This window comes from Mollisia scopiformis, assembly GCF_001500285.1.
Source record: "Mollisia scopiformis unplaced genomic scaffold LY89scaffold_6, whole genome shotgun sequence".
NCBI classification, from domain to species: domain Eukaryota; kingdom Fungi; phylum Ascomycota; class Leotiomycetes; order Helotiales; family Mollisiaceae; genus Mollisia; species Mollisia scopiformis.
Genome location: NW_017263586.1, coordinates 723,989 through 750,701, shown reverse-complemented (window position 1 = coordinate 750,701; position 26,713 = coordinate 723,989). Strand labels below are relative to the sequence as shown.

The following is a 26,713-nucleotide window of genomic DNA, read 5'->3' as shown; positions in this document are numbered from 1 at the left end:
CGAATCTGAGATACGAATTAGCACTCACTCTCCAAACGAGAAAGCAAAAGAGAAAACTAACCCCTGCTCCCCAACAATCTCCTTAACATAAATCTGCAACTGCTCCAGCTGCTTCACACAACCTGTCAAGCTCTGACTATAAGAATAACTATAGATCTGCGACCACTTCCTATTCGACACGACACGAGAAGGCGACTCCGTACTCGCCATCTGCGATTCAAGCAGCGCCATGTGATCTAGCAGGGCTTTTCTCGCAAGGGCAGCGGAGGGGAGATATCTCTTTATCCCTAGTCAGCACAAATCAAAAGAAAAGGTAGAACGCGGGAAAATTACAGGCACAGGCCTATCGCCTCTCAAAGCCCCAGCCAAGACGTAGAGATTCATAAGAATAGCAGCAACAGCGTCTCGACGGTAAGAGAGCAGGGACTCGGCTGCTTGTTCGCTGTCGGAGATGTAGTGGGGGTGGAAGAAGAGGGAGGATTGCCGGACCGCGACGAGGTATTCGAAGAAGCGCTCGCAGGCGTCGATGAGGGCTGAGTAGGGGAGGGGGTTGAAGGGGCCGCGGAGGCGGATTTCGTGGCGGGTTAGGGCCTGCGGGGTGGTGAGGGGTTGAAGTTTGGGAGAAGAGGGGGACTCACCATGAGTTGACGGATGCGGACAAAGCCTTCGCGGAGACGACCTTCGAGCATTTCTGGGTAGGATTAGTGACAGAGTCAAGAATTGAGGTTTTGGCTCACCTGATCTCTCCACGTCTTCTTTCCCTGGTTCTTCTCCCTTCTCATAATAGACATATTTTGCCACAACACCACGATAGATGATGCTGGAATAAATCAACATTGCAGATAAGGCCTTGCGAAGTTCATGTCTTGCAACGAATGGCCATAGAATCCAATTCACAACAACTGCCGCCACAACTCCAACCACGAAAGCTAGGCCTCGAGTCCAAGAAATCTGCACAACGGACGGTAGACCATCTGCGGCTTTTGCTCCCAAAGAGACAACCACGAACGAGATGCAGCCGACGATTCCTGATCGAGGATGGGAGCTTTGCGTGAATCTATACATCATGGGTAACATGTAGATGACGGCGAATGCAGCCATCACGTATGGATTGCCATTTCTTGCACCGTAAGCTATTCCTCCCCAAACAGCTCCTAAGACGCCGCAGAGGGCACGAGTGACGAGATCTTGAAGGTTGCCACCGACTCTATACCATTGTTAGCAAATACTAGGAAGGGGCATTGTATCTTGGGATCTAACCTTGGATGGGACATCACCCAAACCATCACAACAGCCCACCAACTCTCATTTTCGTTCCACCAACCTCGACTTTGACTAAGCCATGCAGGAATAGATAACAGCGAGGTCGTTATCGCAACTTTCAAAGCAAATCTCGTTTCAAAACCTTGCAATCGATGTAAAACTACCCACATCTTATACCGCAGTCGTTGCTTCCTTGTAGCTTGCGAGTCCCTGTCCATTGCAATATCTTCCTCTTCTTCATATTTGCCAATAGTATCTGATCGGCCGAGGCTGTCAATAGGATCATCCTTCTCCTCAGCTTGAGAACCTTGATGTCGAGGTAGAGGCTTGTAGACGTTCGCCATTCCTTTCATCGTTCTTGCGAGTTGACTCTGGCTTCGGAAGTAATAACCTGCAGTCAAGCCCCCTCTGTCGTGTCGAACTTGAGCGTTTGTCCTTTGCAGAGCCTTGGCGAATGGGTATGATGGCAAATATAGCCTCCAGCCTGGACGTCTTTGCTGCATCTCATTGACTTTGACTAGCAGAGCTTCGACACTAGTAGCGCCCAGCCTGATGGGATGCACAAATAGGAAAAGCTCGACGACTTCTGGGTGATTTGAATATGTTGGAGGTAGATCGGGACTTTTCATGAGCAGCTCCTCTTCTTCGTCGTATTTGATCATCGCTTTGCGGATCTTGGTAAGAGCAGCCAAGATGTCTGTCGACACATCTTCAGGAGGCCCAAGGTATTTTCGATGACCGGACATCTCGAGAAGGACGGCATCGCATCGTGCTAGAGCAGATCTCATGCACGACAGGAGTTTTGATGTAGGTTCAGCTAATCTGTCCGCTACCAGTCTGACAGCTCGCTCCTGTGTAGCTGTCCTGAAGATCGAGGGTCGTTTTCTTGAGGTATCAATGTCAATGATGGTGTCGTCGGCATCATTGGCTCTTGTTTGTGTGTTCTCAGAAGCTTTAGTGGGAGTCTGCTTTACTGGTGAACTATCTTGCTGTTCTCCAACTCCAGTATGCTCAGGGTCGTCGAAGTCGTCGAACAGTTGTGTTTGCATCTTTAGAGATAGGAAAGATCTGATGACTGCCTGCATGAGATTCCGAAGTGCCATCACATCAGCGGGTTTGAAACGGGTAATGGAGATATCAAGGACGAGATCTCGGTATGCTTGCGAAAGGTTGACAAACGTCCAAGCAAGTTGCCTATGAAGATTGCGACTATCTGGGTGAGGAAGCTTCAACCCGTCTTGCATAACACGGAAAGCATCATGTAAATCGACTGCTAGAAGTCTCGCTCCAGCATCCGGAACCACGGTACAACAGATCAAGAGACAAATTGCTTGACCAAATAGCCATGGAATAGCGTAGTCAAACAACTTCTTCCAGGCAATCGATTCGGACGTGTCAGCTAGACATGTGTAACTGATTGCGATACCAGCACACAAAACAAGCTGGTAGAGTCTGATGTAATAAGATCTTAGAGCTGCGATAGTTCCCATGAAAAGGACGAGAAATGTGGCCAAGATTCCACCATAGCCTCTGCGTGCTACGGATGTAGAGTCCGACACCCAAAGAGCGAATGCGCCCCAGCCAAGACCAGTGGCAGAACCCGTAATAGTGAGAAAGGTTCCATCAATCTGAGCTCCGATGGATCGTCCAGGGTGGTTGACAATAGTGGACAAGACCATAATGTAACTATACCGACCAAGCCATTTTACGATGACAGGAACGAGGCATAGTATATATGCGATGAAGAATGCCAAGAAGGATTTGGCGAGCTTGATGCCCGCTCTTGTGGTCATCACAGCTCGGAAGACGCCTTTGACCTCGTGCCATTGCTTTGGAAGAAATGCTTTGGGAGAAAGAGGATTTGCTTTCTTGTAAGCTATAGGAAGTGTGCACTCCGCATCGTTCATGAGATCCTCGTGATCGACCTGGGTAGGCTTAAGGAACGATGCATCGAAGAAACCATCTCGGCTCTCATCTAGACCATAGGTTTCAAGATCAAAATTGAGGTTTTGCAACAAATCCTCAAGGTGGGCATCGCTCATACTCATTCGAGGTGAAGCCGGGGCAAGACTCTCTGTTCGTAGAGACCTGGATCGGCGTGGACTATGGCTGAATGAACCTCTGTAAATACTTGACTCCGAAGTTTTAGGGTCACCAAGAGGAGGTTGGAGACGGATTCGTTTGTCGTCATGATTCTCACTTTGCGATTTTCGTCGTCGATAGAGTCGTGAAGCGTGGGTTTGAGGATTCAATGCTGATGTTGTCTGGTGTCTCGGGCCGAAGGACGGTGCCGTGAATAGCAAGTGCGGTGTGTTGCCTTCCGCATTTTCTCTTGACGATGACATTGAATCATGATACGTTGTTAATCACCATCAAGATCATCCAATTGTCCCATTACGACTTAGACAATTGTCTTGATGATATAGAAATAGCCGCGCGTTAAGAAAAAGTTGATTTTCTCATAGCGGGTCAATGCTCGCTGCTCTCACATTCACATTTCGGCAACTAACACTTTCACCACTCAACGCTTGCCTCTTATCCGCCAAATCTAGTGCTACTCCGCGGCATTTTCTTTTTCCGCTCCGAAAAATAATTCTAGCCAACTGGTCGCAACTCGCCTTCCTCTTACACTTCTTCAACTTCTCGCCAGGGAGAGACTTTGTCTCTTGTCAACCACAACACGATGGAGGTCAGTCGACTAAGCTCTGGTCAAGCTGCGGTCAAGATGCCTGCTTCTCAGGTAATAGATCTCGACGACTCCGATACTGAGCCAAGCATTCCCATCGCGTTAGATGCGAAACGTGTCGGTATCAGTGGCGTCAACGGCATCGATCTACCAGATGTTGAGGAGTCAGGTGATGAAGAAGACGAAGACAGCGCGAACTGGGACGAAGTTGAGTCGCTTTTCGAAGATACTTTAGAGGAGATGGATGATCAGCATCTCACGACTGCTGGTGGTAAGTCTCATGAAACCCCAAAGTCTATGACGCGCTAAAAATAGTTACAGGTCCCGAACACTGTACTTTGGAAGAAGCAAATGCCTTCCGACAACAACTACGGACAATTGGCCCAGAAGCCTTTTGCGCAAAAACAGTCGAAGCTGGCACAATCACAGCGAAGAAGTTGCTGACTGCTTTTGGATTGCGACCACCCCATTTCCTCGAAGGATCACCTGACGATGCCTATTACGGTCTCCTTAGTTTGGGCATCAGTCGAGAATTGTCAAAGAGGATCAAGCTTCCTCAATACAATACCATCGATGACGCCGTCGAGCTCATCAAGAAGTCAAGAAACATCATCGTTCTTACTGGTGCTGGTATTTCGACTTCATTGGGCATTCCCGACTTCCGATCCAAGGATATCGGTCTCTATTCGAAGCTTGAACATCTTGGTCTTAACGACCCTCAAGAGGTGTTCGATATCAATATCTTCAAAGAGGATCCTTCGATATTCTACCAAGTCGCTCGAGATATCCTCCCCTCAACTGACCGATTCACTCCTACGCACGCGTTCATCGCCCTTCTCCAGGCAAAAGGCAAACTTCTCACCAACTACTCACAAAACATCGACAACATCGAATCGGTAGCTGGTATCCTCCCCGAAAAGCTCATCCAATGTCACGGCTCTTTCGCCACGGCCTCTTGTATAGACTGCAAGTATCAAACCGAAGGCGAAAAACTTTTCGACGATATTCGAGCCGGAAAAATCCCGATGTGTCCCATGTGTATCGAGAGGTTGAGGCGACTCAAGGTCCCGACCGCCATGAAGAGGAAGCGCTCCTACAATAGCCAGGACAAGAAGAGACGTAAGTCTGGCTACGATGCCATGGACGGCGATACTTCTTCTGAAGACGAATACGATGATCCCAAAAGCGGAGTAATGAAGCCAGATATCACCTTCTTTGGCGAACCGCTCCCAGACCGCTTCTCTGAGCGCTTAACGAACCACGACAAAGACCTCGTCGACTTGGTCATCGTCATCGGCACTTCTCTCAAGGTGGCACCTGTCTCAGAAGTTGTTCCTTACCTCCCGACGCATATCCCGCAGATGTACATCTCCAGGACCCCCGTCTCACATGTCAACTTTGATGTCGACATGCTTGGAGATTGCGACGTCGTGGTGGCTGAGCTGTGTAAGCGCGCCGGATGGGACCTCGAGCACGAGATGATTCCCGAAGAGCAGAAGGTGGACATTAGGCTTGAAACCGGCTTCACATCAAGGCACATTTTTACGGTCAAAGAATAGGCGTTTTCCTATCTGTGCTGTCTTGGAAAGAGGGGTAATATGTACGAGAGCGAATACGTATTGGGGCTGTGAACTCGACGAGGATGAGTTCAAGGACTAAGTGTACGGAAAGGACAAGACGTTAGAATCGGGGCTGAGACTCTCGAGGCTTTATTTTCCTTTGTTCGCGTTCTACATCCATCCATCTTCCTTTCCCCGCATCATCTTTTCCGTCTGTCTGTCAAGGGAAGGCGTTCTACGGAGCGCTTTGTTATTTGTTCCTCATGCTTGCTTGCAAGGAGGAAATTGGGAGCGTAGACCGCACATTCAGATCAGATCGCCTTCTTCTTTCGTTCCCGGTTACAACTACCTTTTTTCACTTTGGGGACACACACAGATATCTGCATTGCTTGCTTGCTTTTCACTTGTTCAGAGGGTTAGAGAAATGTTCACATCTTCGATTCGAGGTACGAAAAATTGCATTAATGGAAAATTGCTTTCGTGTCTTCTCTCAAGGACCGTTTACTCGTGACTTTCTATCGTCTTCGTAAGTCTCGTGTCACTACATTAATCGCGTCGAAGAAACCGAAACGTGCACGCCTCAAGATTTGTCAACGGGAAATGTGCTGAGACGCTTCCCGGTACCGGGAAAATGCATAGGGACTGGGACACAACACAACATATCGCAACCACACAGCTCGCTCACTTCTTGATACCGGTGACGAGTGAGTGGGTGGGACGGGTATTGCACTGCCCCTCCGCATGCGGTAAGTGCCTCGGCGTAGGTACGGTGACAAATTATCAATCAGATAGATGGTCGTCTTGGGAAGGAGAGAGGCAAAGGCAGGGTTCGGAGAGGAAGTTCCTGTTGGTTTCTTTCCTTTCTGGAGTGGAAGGCAGTATACGGATTGGGAAGCATGAGTTGGTAAAGTGTTGAAGTGGCGTATGAAGTGATCCAGAAAATTGGGAACCGGATAGACTAGTCAGCTCTGAATAAGAAACAGATGTTACCTCGTACCACTCGGATAGATTAGCATCACGAGATATTTGATTGCGGACTCGAGCTCCGGGAGGTTAGTGGTTGGACGCTTACTTGCCTCCTCGTGTTGTGTTCGGGAGCTTTCACTTACGGCACTGGACATAAGACACAGCCCTTCGAGGTTGTGGAACTGGATTTGCCGGTATCAGACACCTGAGGTACAAGTGTATCATCACGGGACTTGGCGTTGAGTTCTTGTCTGACTTTGTACTTAAGACTTTACCTTGTGTATAGGATGTTGGCGTTGAGTGCCCAGAACGGAGGTCTTACGAACCGTGGATGTGAGATGCTATGCCTTGGGAGGACAGAGTATAATTTGTGTTTGTTTGAGAAACTCAAATCATGCTTTAGGTAAAGCGGTATCGTGTCAGACTTGGTAAGATAGGATCACGAGACTTGAGATGTTCACGGTTGGAAGGGATCCCGTGCTGATGATCTCCATACTAGATGAGGTATCGAAACTTGTACACGAAGGTATACTAAAGGACTCAGCCTCTTTTGCTTTGTTGGAAGTAAGAAAGGAGAACGCCTTCAGATCTGCCAGAGGGTCAACCTTGATACAAATCCGATAAGCGAGCATTGATTGGCGCAGCACTAGGCTTGAAGTGGATAGAAAGATGGTGAAAGGATGCCAAGGCTGAAACATGTTTCGACGAAACTGTTTCTCTCGCTCCTTGGACTTTTGGAGAAGGTTGCTTGGCCGAAAATACGGTATCGATGATTTCTGGATCATCTCCGATATCTTGAAGAGATCATAACGTTTAACGCCCAAGAAAAGCTTGGTGCGCCTGTCAATAATTGGGCCAAGGATGCCAATGGAGGCAGTGCTCTTGGAAAAAGGGTCGAGAACTTGTTCTGTGCCGGAGAAAGTGGACACTGGAGTACGGTAGAACTTTCAGAATCCGGCAAGAGAACCTTTGTCTTTCGGCGCCTCGTGTAAGTTGCCACATGCCAATTTTCTTTGTGCAGATGGCACGTATCAGAAGTGGGGAGGCTGGTTGGGGGTCTAGAAGGCAAAAAGATTTCGATGTTGGCTGAAGCTCAGCCTCGCCAGCTGCTTGTTGTGGATTGCCACAAGTGATCAACGATGTTTCTTCGGTCGCTTGACTTACCATTTTAATGTCCTAAAGAGAAATGTGGAGGCAACAAATGCCGATGCAGAGTTACTGACCGGCGAATGGACGTTGAGCTTGAGGACTTGTAAGCTTCTGAGAAGATGGCAGCCGGTCGGTCTTGGTTGCAGCTTGATATGTGGGCAATTGTGGACTTGTAGTGATAGTGCCAGCCTAGGAGAAAGTCGATGATGAGATGTTCAAGATATTACTCCCTTGTGACTGGGCCAAAACCCCGAATAGTCTTGGCTGGCAACAACATGATGCTCGACGCTGACTCCTCTATGAGTGTCCAAAGGGCACTGGTTCGGCTGGTTCGGGCTTTGGGTACCGTTCTCTTGTAGTCACGACCTCCAACCTGTATGGACTACAGCCGCCCGGATCTGGAGGATGAAAGTACGTAGCAATATAGAAAGTGATATGCGGACGCAGGTCGGGCGATGCGGTGCGATGTGAATGTGACTGAAATACCTACTGGACCGTCGTTGCCCGATCAATTGGGTGCAGTAGATGGATGAACGCGAGCAGGAGCGAACAGAAAAGGGGAGATCTGCGGTTCTCAAATGGAGGAATCCGACATGTCGAGCTTTTTGATTGAAGCTTCTTCTTGTCGACGAATATTATTGTGGAGTAGGACGGACATTGAGCAGACAAGCGTGATTGTCGTCGTCGTCTCTGTCGTCTTGGCCTTGACCTTGGGAGCGGGCAATCCTGCACCTCTTCCGCCCCCCTAGCTCGCAGCGGCACCACCTATTCTATTTGCAGTAAGGCCCAATATAGCCCCCGTCGCTTCTTAATCCATCGTCCAACATCGAACATCCCATAATATCTGGGGTTGACCAGAGAAATGTTTGAGAAAGAAGACGAGAGATTTTGCCGCTGAGACGCATCATCTCGACGGCCAGAAACAACTTCCAAGAAATCAAAGCGCTTCATTCATGTTTGGAGAGGATTGGCGTGGCGTCCTCATAGGCGCTCGAAAACTTTGTTGTTGCCCGCACAGATTCTTTGCACAGCCTCAAAAACCGCGCTACTCACGGTTCATTCAACCTCTCCCTGCCCCATGTCAATCTGCGGAAAGGTGGTCCTGTCCTGTCCTGTCCGCCCCATACTCACTCACACGCATCCTGAACGGACTGGCATCCATTCAATGAGAGTGCCATCTCCGAAAAGAACAAACTCTTTGCTTCTGTCCTTGTCTCAATTGTCCATGCTCTCTCAATTTGTCCAATTTCCACTCCTTCATTGCTGAGACGGTTGGCAGATGGTGCAATGCTGAACAACTTCTCCCATATCGACGTGCGGAAACCCACCGACTTGTAACTCCCATCCTACGGTCTCCCAGTCGCCAGATACAAGCGCAGGGTCCATCACGGCGGCTGTTTGATGCCCGAAAGACAGGTGAGATTCTCGAGAAGTGATCCTACTGTCCCTCTTGCGATTCCTCCTCCCGTCACAAGAAACAATCATTGGCACTCTCGCATATTCTCTGGTAGAACGAAGAACATTCACGAGTATCGCGGACACAAGAAGTAGCCAAGGCCTCCCTCTCAATTATGCCTCAGTCCGCGGTCTTGGCTGCCATTCACTGAATTTGTTTGAAAGAGTCTTGCCGTCACAAACTTGAATGAACCAAGCTTACCTTTATATTTCTCTGGGCAGCCGGACTACCTTTCTACACCAACTCGCACAGCCTCCCTCCGATGCCGAAAGGAGTCGAATCTCAGCTATCAACCAATACAAGCCAAGGCTCTGCGCCTCGGGCTGTGAGCTGAAGACTCAACAAGTACCATTCAAGCCCAGAAGATAGGTTGAACCTCAAGCATGGCGGACGCAAAGAGACCCTCCCCTTCGCCCAGTCCAGGCGGAAGGAGGCAAAGAGCGTAAGCATCCCTCTGTATAGATACATAGCCTGCCAGCCATGTCTAACATAGATTCAGGCCTACTATCACCATCGACACATCTGCTGTCAGTAATATGAGCCCACCACCTCAAGATATGGATAGCGATGCAGTCGCTTTGAAAGCATTGCCTAACTCGCCATCGACGTTACAGGGCGAACCCTCCAGTCCCCTTTCCCCCGACGGTACCCATACCTCTACAAATCACCGACCACATCATGCTAGCCAGGGGAGCCGATCATCCATACCAGAACTCAGACCTGCTCCTTCATTTGACAGCAGGGACAGCCGACCAACCTCACCACATAATATATCCTCACCAACATCGAGAGGGGGAGACAAACAATCAGGGTTTCTTGCAGTCCCAGGACTGCGGTCGAGGCAGAACTCGATAGAGTCAGACGATGCAAATCATTCGGCTACGAATTACAGTGGGGAGACCTATGCGAACAGTTCACAAGGGGATCGCGCATTTGGAAAAGAACCAGGAAACGATGATATTATGAATGATGCAGAGGCGTTAACGCCAGATCCAGGAACCGAAGAGGACTTTGAAGTGGAGGACAACAGTTTTGCCTTTACTCCCGGGCAGCTGAACAAGCTCATTAACCCCAAGAGTTTGCCAGGATTCTACGCGCTGGGAGGCTTGGCGGGCTTGGAAAAGGGACTGCGAACTGATCGCAAAGCTGGCTTGGGCATGGATGAGAGTGATTTGGATGGAGCGGTGACATTCGATGAAGCAAAAGCCGCAGCGAAGAACGCTTCAAGCTCTGGTACGGATTCAAAGCCACCCTTGGAACGGATTGATTCGAAGGGATCCCGAAGATCGAGTAGGAGAGCAGCTCCGGCGGATGCGGCCTTCTACGACCGCAAGCAAGTATTCAAGGACAACCGACTACCGGAGAAGAAGGGAAAGAATTTACTACAACTAATGTGGATCACCTACAACGATAAAGTTCTCATTTTACTCTCCATCGCAGCCGCAATTTCACTCGCCGTCGGACTCTATCAGACGTTTGGAACCGTGCATACTCCTGAAAATCCGCCAATCGAGTGGGTTGAAGGAGTAGCTATCATCGTGGCTATTGTCATTGTAGTTGTCGTTGGGTCCTTAAATGATTGGCAAAAGGAGCGGCAATTTGTGAAACTCAACAAGAAGAAGGAGGATCGGGACGTCAACGTGGTACGGTCTGGCAGAACGCAAGCTATCTCGGTGTTTGATATTTTGGTTGGAGATGTGGTGCACTTAGAACCTGGAGACATGATCCCCGTGGATGGTATCTTCATCGATGGGCACAATGTCAAATGTGACGAGTCGCAGACTACTGGAGAATCGGACTTGATTCGGAAACACCCTGCTGATCAAGTTTACGCTGCGATTGAGAACCATGAAAGTCTACGGAAATTGGATCCCTTCATCCTTTCTGGAGCACAGGTCACTGAAGGTGTTGGTACATTCTTGGTTACATCTACTGGCGTCAATTCGAGCTACGGAAAGACTCTCATGTCCTTGCGAGAGGATCCCGAAGTCACTCCGTTACAGTCCAAACTCAATACATTGGCCGAGTACATTGCGAAATTAGGAGGAGCTGCAGGTCTTCTTCTGTTCATCGTCTTGTTCATCGAGTTCCTGGTTCGCCTGCCTCACAACCCACACGACGCTGCTGGAAAAGGACAAGATTTCCTGAATATCTTCATTGTCACTGTTACCATCATCGTGGTTGCAGTACCTGAAGGATTACCCTTGGCTGTCACTCTTGCCTTGGCTTTTGCAACTACTCGCATGTTGAAGGACAACAATCTTGTACGACACTTGAAAGCTTGTGAGGTCATGGGCAACGCAACCACGATTTGCTCTGACAAGACGGGAACGTTGACCGAAAATAAGATGCGAGTCGTTGCTGGCACTCTGGGAACAACATCACGATTCGGCGCTGCAACTGATGCCGCTGGCGAGGATCCTTCAATCAACAAGGGTAAACAGACTCAGCCCGAAGCTGTCGATAGTGTACCACCTCAAGAGGTCGTGTCGTCTTTACACTCTGGCGTCAAACACATGCTGTTGCAATCTATTGCCATCAATTCTACTGCCTTTGAAGGTGAGGTTGACGGAGAGAAGACTTTCATTGGTTCCAAGACAGAAACTGCACTTCTGGTTTACGCTAGAGATTTTCTGGGAATGGGCCAGGTCGATCAATTGAGATCAAATGCCAACATTGTCCAGCTCATTCCATTTGACTCTGGTCGAAAGTGTATGGGAGTCGTCGTGCAGTTGGAGAATGGCAAATATCGATTGTACGTCAAGGGTGCTTCGGAGATTCTCTTGGAAAAATGTTCCTATATCATTCGGGATCCAACCAAGGAGCCTTCAAGTTCTCTAATGACTGAAGATAACCGCCGAACCCTCAACAACATCATCGACAACTATGCCTCACGATCGCTGCGAACAATTGGTATGATCTACCGCGAATTTGACAAGTGGCCTCCGAAAGGTGCTCGAACTGCTGAAGGCGACCGAACTGAAGTTATCTTTGAGGACATCTTTAAGCAGATGGTTTTCCTGGGTATCGTTGGCATTCAAGACCCTCTTCGCGAAGGCGTCGCTGAAGCTGTCAAGAAATGCCAGAATGCTGGTGTTGTTGTCCGCATGGTTACTGGAGACAATCTGAACACAGCTAAAGCTATTGCCACCGAGTGCGGTATTTTCACGCAAGGTGGTCTCATCATGGAAGGTCCAGCATTCCGAAAGCTCAGCAAAACGAAGATGGATCAGACAATTCCTCGCCTACAAGTACTTGCCCGATCTAGCCCAGAGGACAAGCGCATTCTTGTCAAACGCCTCAAGGAGCTCGGAGAAACCGTTGCTGTTACTGGTGATGGCACGAATGACGCGCCTGCTCTTAAGACTGCCGATGTAGGATTCTCCATGGGCATAGCTGGTACCGAAGTTGCTAAGGAAGCCTCTGCCATCATTCTCATGGATGATAACTTTGCGTCCATTGTTAAAGCAATGATGTGGGGACGAGCTGTGAATGACGCTGTCAAGAAGTTCTTGCAATTTCAAGTCACTGTCAATATTACGGCTGTTCTGCTGACATTCATTACTGCTGTCTCGAGTGACCAAGAAAAGTCTGTCCTGACTGCCGTGCAACTGCTTTGGGTCAATTTGATTATGGATACCATGGCAGCTTTGGCTCTTGCAACAGACCCTCCCACGGAAAGCATCCTGGACAGAAAGCCCGACCCAAAGTCCGCACCACTCATCAGTGTTACTATGTGGAAGATGATTATTGGCGAATCGCTTTACCAACTTGTTATCACTCTGCTTCTCTACTATGGCTCTGATTCGATTCTGTCATACCAGTCCGACCGCGAAAAGAATCAAGTACCAACCTTGGTCTTCAACACGTTTGTATGGATGCAAATATTCAATCAATGGAAGTAAGTAACCCGCTAGCCCAATGAACCAAGTTCCGTGACTAACACATCTGCAGCAATCGTCGCCTGGACAACAAATTCAATATATTTGAAGGTGTCAGCCGCAATTGGTTTTTCATGGCCATCAACGTAGTCATGGTTGGTGGGCAGGTCATGATCATTTTTGTTGGAGGCAAAGCCTTTAACGTTGTCCGACTAAACGGTGCACAATGGGCTTATTCCATCGTCCTTGGCTTCCTCTCCATCCCCATTGGAGCGTGTATCCGCCTCATTCCAGATGAGCTCATTATGAGGCTCATTCCCAACTTCTGGAGATCAAAACAAAAAGGACCTGAACTTACAGTATCCGACGAAGAAGAGCACTTCCGATTCCCCAAGCCTCTCGCAGATGTGAAGGAGGAGCTCAGCTTCCTCAAGCGTGTGAAGGGTGGTCGATTGAACAACCTCAAGTTCGCCATGCGTGATGCTCGCGATCAATGGCTCCCTCGCTCCAGAAGTGGATCTCGTTCTCGAACAAATTCCGTACCACAAACACCCAGCGGGGAATCTCACCGAGAAGACAGCTTTGGTTCAAATGGACAATCTGCACATACTCCTGAGTCTCGCAAACGTGGCCGCAGCAACCGGTCCCGATCGAATTCCGCATTGGGAGCTACTACTGTCATGGCCGGTATCATTGCTGGCAGTGTTGCTGGATGGTCACCAATTGAACGGAATTACGACAACGACTCCAGATTCACTCGCGCTCTGGGAAGGTCTCACCTTGAAGAGAGAGAAGATGTCGAGATCCACCCCGACACAAGGAAGGATGATCCCATCATCACTGAAGATCCTCATCATCTCGCTGCTCCTCCAAGCCAGATTCCAGAGATCAATCCGGTGGTTCCAGGCTTAAGCATTCCACGACCTCCGCCTGTGGCACGAAAATCCACTGGTTGAGCATTTCTCACATTAAGCAACACTCGCAATTCCGAATCCTCTGGATTCACATACAACGTCGATCGAGACGTAGCAGCTCGAATAGACAGCTTCTGTACTACTATACCCCACCCGCTTTCCTTTTGTACATATACCTCTTCGTTCTCGATATGGCGCGGTAGGTAGTCACGATGCATTTTGCACCCGGCGTTTGGGAGGGCTGGCTCGGCTTGGGAAATTTGAGAAAACCCTAAAAACCACTGTTTTAGTTTTATTGTCTTGTGCATAATGCGCTCGTTGTATTGGGTATGAAGAGAGGATTATAGATTCCTGGCTGGAATGGGCCTTGTTCACTGTCGTTATAGAGACGTATGATTATATATAGGTGTCTTAGTGTAGCTGAGGCTGCACTGCATCGCGGCTTGCGATGAGTTGAGAAATCAACGATACTAGGATGAGAACAATACAATGTGTACGGAGTAAAAGCGAATGTTCTTTTGACTATGTGATTTCCTGGCTCTTGGTAGTGTGAATGAGATAGTATTTTGAGCTTGGAATACGAAGATATTCTACCTAATAAATACTATTCGGCCATCATTAAATCTCGATTTCTAGAACACGCAAATTTAAAATAAAACAAAAAAACTCATCAATTGTGACCATGTTGCTGGCTACAGATATGTCTTATGTTCCTGACTCGCCAAGACTTGGAGCGAGGAGCGAACAATAGTCCTATTGCCGTCCAGAAATAACAAATCTACCTACAATATCTAATCACTCTGTGAACATTAATCTTGCCAATAATGCCACACAAGCTCCTTTCCAACTTTGCACTCTCATCACAGAAAATTACACGGAGTCTTTCCTATGCCCACACCCCCAAACCTGATGCTTGACGTCACCTCAATCCCGTCCCGAATCACAAGCTTCCGCAACCTGCACACTAAGCCGCCATCGCAACAACTCGCCCTCTCCCTCCCTCATGGAGCACCGATAGCACGTCTTCATTCCTCCGGCTCAGCATGAGGAGGTCGGCCTTGACGCTTGGCCGAACATGTCTTCGCTGTCCTCGTCCGACATTACGGTCGCAGCAATGTCTACCAAATTACAATAGCCGGGGTCTGGGGCTTGGGCTTCAACCCATTGCCCGGCGAGCATATATACACGGAGGAGGAAGTCAACGAGCGGGAGGGAAAAGTAAATGGCAATGGCAATGGCAATGGCGCTCCCCACCCAGCAAAAGGGGCCTTCTCTTCGCAACAGCAACGTCCCTCTCGCCCGTAGTCTTCATCCAACTTTCAGAGGAAGACAACACAGGCACGAACGAAACGGCAGAGGGACGCATGCTCGCCGCGTCTCGCTCCGAGCTCAAGGACTCGAAGACCGTGTCTGCCGATACGCGCGGCTTTGCTCGTTTTAAGGATACCGTGGTCTTGTTTCTGGATCGGTATCTGTGGGAGCCGGTCTGTACGGGGTTGCGGTTCTTGCATTTGGTGGTTATTTTTGTGCCGGTCATGGTGAGTGTGCCGGTTATGTGGGTGGGGAGGAGGGATAGGCAGAGGGGCGGGGAGAGGAGGGGGTGTTTGTGGTGGTATGGGTTTTTGGTTCGGGGGATGGAGAGGGCTGGGCCGGCGTTTATTAAGGTTTGTTCTTCTTCTTCTCCTTCAGAATCGAAGTTCGGAGGAAATGAGTCTGGGATGAGAGAGAATGTGCTAATGTCTGAGCATAGTTGGGACAATGGGCCGCTTCTCGATCAGATATCTTCCCTGAGGAAATGTGCGAAATTATGTCGAATCTACATTCCAATGCACCAGCTCACTCTCTTCACGAAACGAAGCGAATCATAAGGAGAGCTTTTGACGGGAGACCATTTGAAGAGATCTTTGATGAATTCGAGGAGAAGCCTTTAGGAGTAGGAGCAATAGCACAAGTCTACAAAGCAAAACTAAAGCCTGATCTTGCTGTACCAGGAGACACAGATGTAGAGGAACCAAAGAACTTCACCAAAATCGCAAGGAAGAATGTGGATACATTGATCAAGAGCACACCTCAAAGAGTGCCTTCATCTTATGTTGCCATCAAAGTTTTACATCCTGGTGTAGAAAGGGTAGTAAGACGAGATCTCCGAATAATGGGATTCTTCGCCTCGATCCTAAACGCCATTCCAACTATCGAATGGCTTTCCCTCCCCGACGAAGTCTCCCAATTCGGAGAAATGATGAGACTACAACTCGACCTCCGAATCGAAGCAGCAAACCTCACAATCTTTCGAAAGAACTTCAAAGAGAGGACCACAGCCTGGTTTCCGTACCCCTACACAGCGTTCACCACCCGACAAGTCCTCGTCGAAGAATTCGCTCAAGGAATCCCGCTCTCAGATTTCATGGAAAATGGAGGTGGTGTATTCCAGCAAGAAATCGCGGACGAAGGTCTAGATGCTTTCCTGCACATGCTCCTCATTGATAATTTCGTCCACGCGGATCTCCATCCCGGAAATATCATGGTCCGATTCTACCAATCGTCCAAACCGCATCTACCGTTCAGCAAACACAAAGACGAAGATCCACAATCGCAGCCAGATGTCACGGAACAAGTTCTCGCTCGCTTAAGACCCTTTAGACATAAAAAAGACCTCAAAGCATGGGACACCGAGCTACAGAAAATCGACTACGAAGGTTACAGGCCTCAACTAATCTTCATCGACACAGGCCTAGTCACCGAACTCAACGCCACAAACCGCCGCAATTTCCTCGATCTCTTCAAAGCGGTAGCCGAATTCGATGGCTATAAAGCGGGTCATCTGATGTGTGAACGCTGTCGACAACCAGACGCCGTTATCGACGAAGAGATCTTTGCGTTGAAGATGCAACATCTTGTTCTGGGCGTCAAATCGAGGACTTTGGCTTTGGGTAATATGAAGATTGGGGATATTCTCAATGAGGTGTTGGGCATGGTGAGGAGTCATCATGTCAGGATGGAGGGAGATTTCGTCAATGTGGTTATCAGTATCCTCTTACTTGAGGGTATTGGACGGAGTCTGAACCCTGACATCGATCTCTTGAGTAGTGCTTTGCCCATCCTGAGACAACTAGGAGCCCAGAGTGGTGGGGGCATGTTGAGACAGGGTGATTTCTCCATGTTGAAAGTCTGGGCTGGGTTGGAGGCTAGGAAATTCTTGCAGGCTAGTATTGAGGATGTAAGTCTCCCAACGAGTATGACTGGAGCTATGCTAATCACAAAACAGGTCGAGCGATGTGTGAAATATGACTTGCTTTCACCAAATGTATAGACAGACGGTTTGTTACGATTTTGAGCATAGACGGCGTTTGTATCATAGCATTGGGTGGTAGACTTCCTTTCACTCTTCCCTTCTCCATTGAGAAGGCATAGAAATAGACGAGGTTTCATCCTATGAGTACCCTTAGTCTTGGGTGTAGTTCATGTGCAATATCAAGCTCCATAAGAAGTACCTTTAGTATTGGGAGTTCTTGTGCAATGTCAAACTCCACAAGAAGTAACCTTACAATCAATGTAGGTAGAAAGCTTCCTCTCATAGCAAACTATCCCCTTAAAGGCGAAGTACTTGCTATATTGCCCACCCTAAGGCGGTGTAGCATATATCGATTCACTTGAACATTGTTGTAAAGAGCGCTAAGATGCGGCCGCTTCGAATCCATAACTCTCCTCCTCCTCATCTTGATTCCGATCTTCTACCTCTCTCTTCACCACCTCTTTCTGTTTCCGTCCTTCCTGCAACTGCTTCTGGAGCACGCGTTGGATTTGAAAACAACTTCTGTCTCCCCCTTGTTACTCACAAGACAAACTCATCCACTTGTTGACTTTGTCTTCTTACCCTGCGAGTCACCTCTTCACCGTCAAGATCGTTGACAAGCTGCGCGCGCACAAGTCTAGTAAAGCCTCGCGCCTTGCTCGCGCCTTGTCGACGTCGGCGTCGGTTTCAACGCGACTTGTTCTCGATCTCTTGCAGCTCGACAACTTCAACAGCCTCTGCAACACACAATCCCCTTACTTTCCTTCGAATCGCGTCCTCGCACCGTGAAGTTCGATAGAAGGCCTCTGCGCACAAATATAAACATGTCGCAACCGACTTCTCGAGTTCGTAACCGTACGGTTACCAACCCGACAAACCCCTTTTCGGACCCCGCAACCAACAAGTCTCTACCAGCACTTCCGCATTATACCACCGCTTCAAATCCCGGACCGGCGCCCTTGCCCGCTTCTCCTCAAGTCGGCGGCCATGGACAAGCTCAGCGACCCAGAAATTCACTAGTTCGCAACAACACGCCTTCCGTCAAGGATCTCGCGCGTGTCTTTGAAAAAGAGAGTTCGTCTTCCGATCTCGGTTCCAAGAACCCTTTCCGAGATGCAGAGAGTCCTACTCCTCCTGTTCCCCCTGTTCCTGAGATCCTGCAACCTCGTGTTTATTCCGAAAATAATGAGCGAAGAATTGCGAGTGGTATTCCAAATGTCAACCAGCAGCATGAACGAGCCGTCAGTGGCAGCAGTATGGATGCTGGTGACAGAGTTACGTCTATGTGCTCGGTTGCCACTTCTGCTGGTCCCGGACCTGATATCGGATGTGGTGGTCAATACTCGTCTGATGATATTGCTGAAGAAAGAGTTACGACAGTCTGTTCGGTTGCCACTTCTGCTGGACCGGGATCTGATGTTGCCTTTGGATACAATACTCAAGAAGATCTTGGTAATGGCACTGCTGGATATGACTATCATGGTGGCTACGAGCCCCACGAAACAGCTGCCCCTCTCGAGTTCTTGAGTGACTCTGATGACACACCAAGATCAGCCGATCCAACAGAGATCAGCGTCCATGATTCCTTTTCACCAACTCTACAACGAAGACAAGGTCATGAACCGGCATCAAACCATAGAACCGCTCCAACTGAGGACTACGGCCGATGGCTTCCTGCTCGCCCCAGTAATATTACACTGGTCAGTCCAGATGAAGCTCGCGGTCGCTCAGGACTTCCTCGGAGCAGAACCACAAATCCATTCCTGTGTGAGGAACCAGAGGTACACTTGACCGGTCAAGTTCGATCTCCAACCGCATCTACACGCGCTACTTATGGCGGTGAGAGCGAAAGTGAAAACCCCAAGTTTTCGCGTGCAGATAAGTATGTTGCTGCTGCATATGAAGGCCAAAAGCGGGTCCCCACTTCATTTTCGGAGCTGTTGATTGAAGAACACCGCAAGAGAGGCGGAACAGCCTCTTCTTCCACCTCGAAACAAAACCCTCCACCCGTTGCCCCACCTCCTCCTGCTCGTAATCCAGACCGGAAGCCATTGTTCAAGACACCAATCCCTGTACGCGCACGAAGTGTTGGTATGAATCTCCAAGAAAATCCGGTCGCTGGATCTTCTCAAGTAAATGTCGCAGACGTTCCAGGTTATGAACCAGCCAAGAAAGCCGAATTCAGGCTGGAATTAGAACGCGCGAAGATGACCAATTTGTCCATTAGGAACGCTTACATTCAACCTTCTCCCACAGTCCTTCGACTAGCAGCTCAAATTGCACGCAATAATGGCGAAACTGTGCATTCTGGAGGCCGAGCAGTTCTGCGAGACATTCCTTTCTGGGTCGTTGTTGCTATCCTGCAATGCTCGGTTCTTAGCACCACTGCTTGCGTTGCTGTCATCATCCGAGATCAAAGCTCATCGACTCAACGCGTCGCAATTGGCAAAGGCACCACGTTCTGGCTTGTGATCAGCATAGTCTTGTTTGCTTTCTCGGGAGTCGTAGTCTTGTTTATCTGGGCCAGAAAGAAGGGTTACTTCTCGACGTTCAACGAGAAGTTGGGTGTGGATGAGGTTGGACTCCTTGATCGTGTGCTGAGAGACTCTACGAGAGCCAGTGGTGTAGAGTCCTTGGGGATGAACGGTAGAGACATAGATGTTGAGGCCAACGTTGGTGTATATTCCAGAAGACCAAGAACCTTTGAGACATCGCCAAATTACCCTAGCATGATATCTCTCGAGACAAATCCAGGATGGCAACCGGTGTATGCCGATGCAAGATATCGTGCGAACAGCGGTGCTCATTTACAGACCCCTATTCGTCCAAGAGCCCACACCTCCTCGGAGAGCCTGGTGAACAATGCTTCTCCTTCAGGCATTCAAGAGGAGTCTCCGATCGCACCTCCGACCCCAGCGTATGTCAAGCATGCTGTCGGATTCCCGTTCGACTCTCCCCGCTCAATTCAGCGCGGAACCCCAGATGCTGCTCATCACTTCAATAACAACTCAGCACCAGGACGTATCCGTTCGGGCACAAGAGATGGCAACGGACTTGGCACTGGACACGTTCTCCAGGCAGCTGGTTGGTCACCACTTGAGAATCTTCAGCGCGAAATCAACGACCCTGCAGTTCACAGAGCCCCGGCGCATCAACGTCATAGCATTATCGCAGTCAAGCGTGCCGCATCTGAGGAACAAACCAGATCTCTCAGACAGAGCATGGACCGTGGACCCAGCACTAGACTTAAGCGTGTCCAGACGTTCGAATCTGCTTCCGAAAGTCAAGGCCATCAGACCATCGTTGAAGATGAGGACGAACAAATTGGTCAAACTCCCTTGCGATACCCTCGTAGATTGAACTTGCAGCTAGAGATTGAGAGTATGAAGAAAGGCGGCAATGTAGGAATGTTGACCAGATCTCCTGATATGTCTAACATCGCTGGTGGCTATGCTCGACAACCAAAGTTTGCTCAACAACCAAAGTTCGATTCCAGCTTCGACGAATCAGGTACTCCAATGGACGAGCTCGATCACCAGACTGGCAAGGCTTCTTCGTCAACATTCGTTTCGAGCCGCAATGGTTACAGTAATGCAAGCGAAGATGGACAAGTAAAGCAAGGACGCGGAGAAGCTTCGTCGAAGGCAAAGGGCGTGTTTGATGCTGTTAGGGATCACTTCACTGAGCCATATGGACAAAGTTTGCGGAGTGTGATGCACGACAAGAAAGGAAAGAAGAAGGAAGAGCAGTAAGGTGCTTTACGCGCCATGGATGTTCTAGGAAGGTACAAAGTTGAAGCTCGGTAAATATTTCGGCAAGAGATGATGTCGTCGGCGTTATTGGGAAGGAAAAATGACGAAGGGATGAAAGTAATGATGGGATGATAATAACGATGGGATGGAAATAACGATGGGATTGGAGTTCAGGTTTAAGATATCGTGTTTTGAGATTCTGGGCTGGTATGTTGGTATATTGTAGAGTAGTTTCAAAAGCCAGGCTTTTGAAGTGTAAGAATAATCTAGGAGCGATCACTAGTAGTCTCACTTCCATCTCCTCTGTCTTTCATATTTTCCCTTTCCTTTCATACATAATCCACGCTAATCACCTCAAAAAACAAAACAAAACGCCACCTCCCTCTCCACCTCGCTTCACTTCGTCACACCACATCCCTCACCACATACGTACCTTTGTTTTATGATCAGTTCATCCAACATCCTTCTGTCCAAGCGTATCACCCAAAATAAAGCCTCGGGCCCCAAAAGCGGCAGAGTTTCTTCTTCCCTAGCCCAAAACACGACCTTGCGCCTCCCGGGAACGAATGACAAACTGCTCGATGCTCATTCGTCGACGCACGGCGGGGGCCGAAGGAGACATCGTGAAAGGGGTAAAGTCTAGATTGAGGAGTGCATACTTAGGATCATGACGGAGGCGCCATGTGTATCATAAAATCTGATTATTTCCTTCATGTGGTGGGTGGGTTGCTGCTTTTTTTTTGTGTGGACATTTCGTTCTTTTTCATCTGATAGATGAGAGGAGGCGTTGACACTTCATTTCCTTTATATCTAGTGTATCTTTTCTTGGTTTTAGTTTCCTCTGGCAGGACAGTCTGTTGGATTCCAATTGTTTATCTGATCATCAGTCTGCGATTTTCTTTCTTCAATAGTGTCTATCCAAGATGGAGTCCGCAGGAAGATGGATCAATCAGATATGGAAGCGAGCTTCCTCTCCACCACTCCATCCAAGACTTGAGATCACAGCTGCGACACAAATCCGTCCAATTAGAGAACCCGAGAATGTCTCTCAAGCACAATCACTGGAGATGTCACCAATCTCCAAAGATTCAAGCACAACATCTTCAACTCCCATTCACAATGTTCCTCGGCCACCCGAGCCCAAAACTCGCCCCAAATCAGACTTCAAGAAAAAGTTTCAGACCTTCAACACACTGAACTGGATCACCAATGCCGCAGGCTCATACATAGTATTCATAACCACCATCGTACTCCTCGTGCTATGGGCCATCCTCGGAGGTGTGTTTGGAGCAACGCAAACATGGCAAATCGTCATGCAGGATGCGAGTTCCATACAATGCTATGTTTCTGACACACTACTCATGCGCCAGCAGCAAAACGGATTCATCGAGCTGTTGAAGACGATAGGTGAATTGAGATCCAGGAACCAGACCTTGGTCCGAATCTTGAGGACGCTCAGTCCTGGACAGAGACACGAAGTCCTTGCACACAGAAGACGTTCTGTCATTTTGCGCAGAAGGCAGAAAGTGGACTCCAAAGACGGACCGTGGTTGAAGAAATGGTTTGATATCATGTGTGATGGTATGGCCATTGCATTTGGGTCTTTACCATCATTAGCTCTGTACGTAGTCGGGGTCGGAATCTGGATTGTTCTCGGAAAGATGCTAGCTTTTGACAATACCTGGCAATTGTACATGAACACTGGAGTGGCGGTCGAGTTGACCTTGACGAGCATCTTCTTGCAACATGTCAGGCGCAGACACACACAGTGGCTTCGTGAGACATTGCGCAACATCGAGGATGTGGATTGCGAGTTGGAACAGCGAATTAGGTCTATCACTGGAGATGCGACTCCGAACGAAGCTGTCATTTTGGAACCACCTGCAAGGAGATTTGTGGAGAGAGGGATAGATGGGTATGCGCATCTTGTGGGATCGGGGCTCGGGGCAACGTTATCTTTTGCTGTGTTTACTGTTTGGCTTGGAATAGGCCACGTCCTTTCTTGGAATGCCAATTGGCTTCTCATTATCGGGAGTTGGACGGGTCTGGTTGGATTTGTTGATGCGTTTGTCCTACGAAATGTTGGGTATCGACAACACTGCATTCTGGACGACCAAGTTCGGGCTCTTGAAGAGCAAGACTTTGCATTGTATTCGTTGCTTGGTTTGCCGGCACCAAAGGTGGACTGTTCTGAAAGCATGAAGATGGAGAAAAGGTTGAATTATCGGATAAGCAACTGGTTTGTCGTCACCACAGCGAAGTGGTATGTCCTGTTGGCAGCTTTAGGGGTTGTGGCTTTGGTTCTGGCAGTTGCAACGGCACTGAGATGGTCTGAGACCGGCCAGTTAATAGCCAACACGCCAACAATGATCATTGAGGGATTTCTTTTGTTGGTCCTCATTCAGGCGCACAATATAGCAATTGTGAAGAGATGGTTCGAATTCGGTGCAGTTTTAGAAAGACGCGAGGTTTTGAATACTCGTCTGCGGAAATCAGAAGATCTAGAGAGAAATGAAAAGTCGAGGATAGAGGTGGAGACGAAGGAACTTTCATGATGAATGATGACATAGATATATAGCATCGTCTTTCTATGTAAAATTTTGGCTCTTTTAAGAAACTTCTTTCAAGTGATAATCAAGAGAATCGAAGAGATGGAAAAGGTGAGTAGAAAGCTATGTGTCCTGAGAATTGATACTGGTAGTCTAGGCTATGAATATAAATGAGCGCTTGCTGGTCATGTAAAAGAGATTTAGATAGGCATTAGTGCAAGTTGGAAATTACAATTTAGTAGCAAAATCATCATCAACTGAAGTCGTAGCAGGCAAGGTATGAAGCAGCAAGAGTATCAAGGTAATAATCCACTATATTTGAATAGTAGAAGACTGATGAGACCAGTGCAATGGGTATCTTCTCATAAATCGACAGAACTTCAGACAATCACACCCGTATTCATCAAAGAGCACGATCCTGCCTCTTCCTATTCTCCCGCTGCCGTTTCTCCTTGGCCGCTGCCCTTCGTCTCGCTTTCCAGGACCGGTCAACATTGCCCCTATTCTCCCAGAACCATTTCTGAAACTCGCTCTCCGGTTCGCCTTCCTTCGCCTCTTTCGCTTCTGATGCTTCGCCCTTTCGAATAGGTGAGCTTGGCTCAGGCTCTTCTTCATCATCGTCATGATCTGTTGGCCAGATAAACCTCTTATTTGGATGTGCTGTGTCAGGGGTAGGAGCAGCACTTCGAATTCCTCGGTATTCGAAGTCTTTCTGTGTAAATGGTGTGAGAGGAACTTGACTGTAGGACTCTTCTTCTACTTCTTCTTCGTCTCCATCTGCGCCGAAGAAACTAAAGAAGGGAGGAGTCGGTTTTGAAGAGCTTGCCTCGCCTGCTTTTGGTCGTTTGTAGAGTGCCTCTAGGGGGTGGACCGAAGTGTTGATTGGAGTAGAATCATTCGAGACTGGAATTTTAATACTTAATGCTGGGCCGATTGAAGTATGGGATCGATTGCTGACTGCGGATTGGGGTTCCTCAACCTCAGACTCATATTCAGACGAATCGGATGATTCTGAATCAGATGATGAAGAATCGGACGAGTCTGATGTATCCTTCGTAATGCTTGCGTCCTCTTTTTCTTCTTCGGAGAAGCTATCATCACTTGAGTCGTCAGATGATGTCTCTCTCTCCACCTTTGGATTTGGTAGAGTTGACTCGGCGATATCGTTTGCTTCCCCCTCACTATTCCCGCTGTCCTCACTGCTCTCACTCTCTTCGATTGGAGGTTCCGGAACGGGTGCTTTGTGCTTCCTCTTCTTCGTGACGACCTCCTCAACCAAATTGCCCTCTTCATCTACCCATCCTTTGCCCTCGACATACTCTGCAACGCCCTTTGATTTGTTTGATCCGCTACTGCGTAGGAAGGTTGCATATTTAGTCGCTTTAGCGAATTCGTGGACAACGGTTTCCTTCCCTGCCTTTCTCTTTCTCTTCTCAGGCTTCACTTCGGTGGTTTTAATTTTTGATGCGACATTCGGTGGGAGATTCGTTTTGAAGAGACATTCTGGACCAGTTGTATATTTGGATTTGACCTTGTCTTTGCTATTTATATCCTTTGCTGGTGTAGTCCATCCACGCTTCACTTGCCTCTCTCCAATGTCCACTCCTGGTAATTCGTCTCGTTTGCGTTTTCTCTTTTCCTTCTTCGGCGGCTCTGGTTCTTCGGGTTCAATAGCCACTTCTTTCTCTGGTCTCGCTTTTTCAATTTTTACTTTCGTTCCCTTCAAGATTGAGCCGCTAAGCTTCTTTTTTATCTTTTCGGCATCCATGGCGGGGAGCTCAACATAACCGTAGCCTATTTCGGAGGTTTGGATGCTGTGGTAGGAGATGTTGCGGGCGTGGAGAAGAATCGAAGCTGGGAGGATTGTATTGAGGAGAGCGGGGGTGAAGGGAGAGATGTGGAGGCGGGTGTACTCCATCCTACAATGATTCCATGTTGCGCTGAGGTGAGCTTGGAGGAGCTTGGATTTTGCTGGTCGGAATTTTTTGAGGGTTGTCGGCTAAATGGCGGGATAGAGCTTGACCGCTTTTGGCAGTATTTTTTTAACTATAGAAATAGTTTTTTATAAGCAAATTTTGGCCAACCACGATTGGAGTCGGGGCGGATGGTCTAGGGGTAGTAAGTATTCATCTCAACCCATAGAAACTCTACTAATGAGGAAAAAGTGATTTTCGCTTCGCATGTTTCGCTTCGTGCTTGTGAAAGGCCGGGGGTTCGAATCCCCCTTCGTCCAGCGATCTTTTGGTTAAATTTGCCACTTTTTTGAATATATAAGCGACTGAAATTAAACGAGCTAGTCTTCTGGTAGGCATGTAAAAGCTCCAGCCGGGCTCCTTCGCATCGGATTTAGGTGGAGAGAAGAGCAATTTTCGATGTTGTAGCTAGTAAGTAGCCACAAGAGGCCTAGGCCTAGGTTGCTTTATTAACATCCCTTAACACAATACACATCGCTGTTTTCTGTATTTATCAAGGAAGATGGATTTGAAAAGATACACCACAAGCCAAAAATCATTTACTAAACTACATTTGCTAGCCCCAACAGCAATATTCTTCGCCGGCGTGTTGTCTGATTCAGCTGGGCGGCTTGGTTGAAATCAAGAGGAGGATTGGCAGTGGCATTATATTACTGTGGCATTCGCACTATTAAATGATGCTTCACTTAATCAAGGATTCGTTCGCAACAGCGAGTAAACCTATAGATAGATAATCGACAGTGACATCGTATTATGGTGGCATTCCCACTACAGAATAATGCTCCATTCAATCAAGCAATTTTTCATAATACCTAAACGGATACATGCATGCTGGCTGCCGAAACAAACTCCCGCGAGCAAATTCAGATTGATCTGTTAACACTTTCCGATGTTGCAGGAGGACGGGGTCTTGTCACAGCCACAGGCGAAGCTCCTGTCTGGATTTATGAGGAGAAGTTTTCGAGGGCTACTACATTCGTACATGAACAAGGACCGGAAACATCGAACTGAAAGGAGGATCAAGGATGCGTGGGAGGCAGCTGAGGACGCTACAGGGAATGTTTAGCGGAGCCAGATTGCTGGGCGAAGGAGTCGAAGGGAATAGCGTTGGTGGTTTCGGCCGAACAGAAGCAGAAGCTGGAGAAGAAAACTGCAAAGCTTGATGAAAGTTAGATAGATGATCAGCAAAGACATCATAAATTGGGGATCTTTCCACTGTGAAATAATGTCTCAATCAATCAAGCAATCGTTCGAGACACCCGACCAGACAATA

The 26,713-nt window shown here is 48.4% G+C and overlaps 7 protein-coding genes and 1 non-coding gene across 8 annotated transcripts; 6 read left to right on the top strand and 2 right to left on the bottom strand.

Annotated features, from left to right (window-relative positions):
* Positions 1 to 24: 24 nt before the first annotated feature.
* LY89DRAFT_579417 (uncharacterized protein) lies at positions 25 to 3,608 on the bottom strand (the record flags this gene model as incomplete). Its single annotated transcript, XM_018209001.1, has 5 exons — positions 25 to 279; positions 334 to 591; positions 639 to 691; positions 738 to 1,205; positions 1,304 to 3,608. The coding sequence occupies 5 exons, from the start codon at positions 3,606 to 3,608 to the stop codon at positions 25 to 27; spliced, it is 3,339 nt and encodes a 1,112-aa protein (XP_018074845.1).
* Positions 3,609 to 3,777: 169 nt separating this feature from the next.
* Positions 3,778 to 5,824, top strand: LY89DRAFT_444525 (SIR2-domain-containing protein). Its single transcript, XM_018207573.1, has 2 exons — positions 3,778 to 4,220; positions 4,271 to 5,824. Exons 1-2 carry the CDS (start codon positions 3,947 to 3,949, stop codon positions 5,506 to 5,508), a joined length of 1,512 nt encoding a protein of 503 aa, XP_018074844.1. The 5' UTR covers positions 3,778 to 3,946; the 3' UTR covers positions 5,509 to 5,824.
* Positions 5,825 to 9,462: 3,638 nt separating this feature from the next.
* On the top strand, positions 9,463 to 13,916 carry LY89DRAFT_730525 (calcium transporting P-type ATPase-like protein; the record flags this gene model as incomplete). The annotated part of the gene is made up of 3 exons (XM_018219488.1): positions 9,463 to 9,521; positions 9,579 to 12,980; positions 13,034 to 13,916. 3 exons carry the CDS (start codon positions 9,463 to 9,465, stop codon positions 13,914 to 13,916), a joined length of 4,344 nt encoding a protein of 1,447 aa, XP_018074843.1.
* A 757-nt stretch (positions 13,917 to 14,673) lies between these two features.
* Positions 14,674 to 17,607, top strand: LY89DRAFT_682211 (ubiquinone biosynthesis protein-like protein). The gene is made up of 3 exons (XM_018214457.1): positions 14,674 to 15,538; positions 15,625 to 17,091; positions 17,140 to 17,607. The coding sequence occupies exons 1-3, from the start codon at positions 14,918 to 14,920 to the stop codon at positions 17,182 to 17,184; spliced, it is 2,133 nt and encodes a 710-aa protein (XP_018074842.1). The 5' UTR covers positions 14,674 to 14,917; the 3' UTR covers positions 17,185 to 17,607.
* LY89DRAFT_444535 (uncharacterized protein) lies at positions 17,588 to 21,203 on the top strand. Its single transcript, XM_018207574.1, has one exon. The coding sequence runs from the start codon at positions 17,991 to 17,993 to the stop codon at positions 20,916 to 20,918; it is 2,928 nt and encodes a 975-aa protein (XP_018074841.1). The 5' UTR covers positions 17,588 to 17,990; the 3' UTR covers positions 20,919 to 21,203.
* Positions 21,204 to 22,120: 917 nt separating this feature from the next.
* LY89DRAFT_558829 (Low affinity iron permease) lies at positions 22,121 to 23,383 on the top strand (the record flags this gene model as incomplete). The annotated part of the gene is made up of 1 exon (XM_018208427.1): positions 22,121 to 23,383. A coding segment is annotated over one exon (1,263 nt), but the record flags the coding sequence as incomplete, so codon positions are not given.
* A 381-nt stretch (positions 23,384 to 23,764) lies between these two features.
* Positions 23,765 to 25,416, bottom strand: LY89DRAFT_779244 (uncharacterized protein). The gene has a single exon (XM_018222278.1). The coding sequence runs from the start codon at positions 25,383 to 25,385 to the stop codon at positions 23,871 to 23,873; it is 1,515 nt and encodes a 504-aa protein (XP_018074839.1). The 5' UTR covers positions 25,386 to 25,416; the 3' UTR covers positions 23,765 to 23,870.
* A 149-nt stretch (positions 25,417 to 25,565) lies between these two features.
* On the top strand, positions 25,566 to 25,700 carry LY89DRAFT_t25. Its single transcript has one exon. It is a non-coding gene; the product is annotated as a tRNA-Leu (tRNA).
* The last annotated feature ends 1,013 nt before the right edge of the window (positions 25,701 to 26,713 follow it).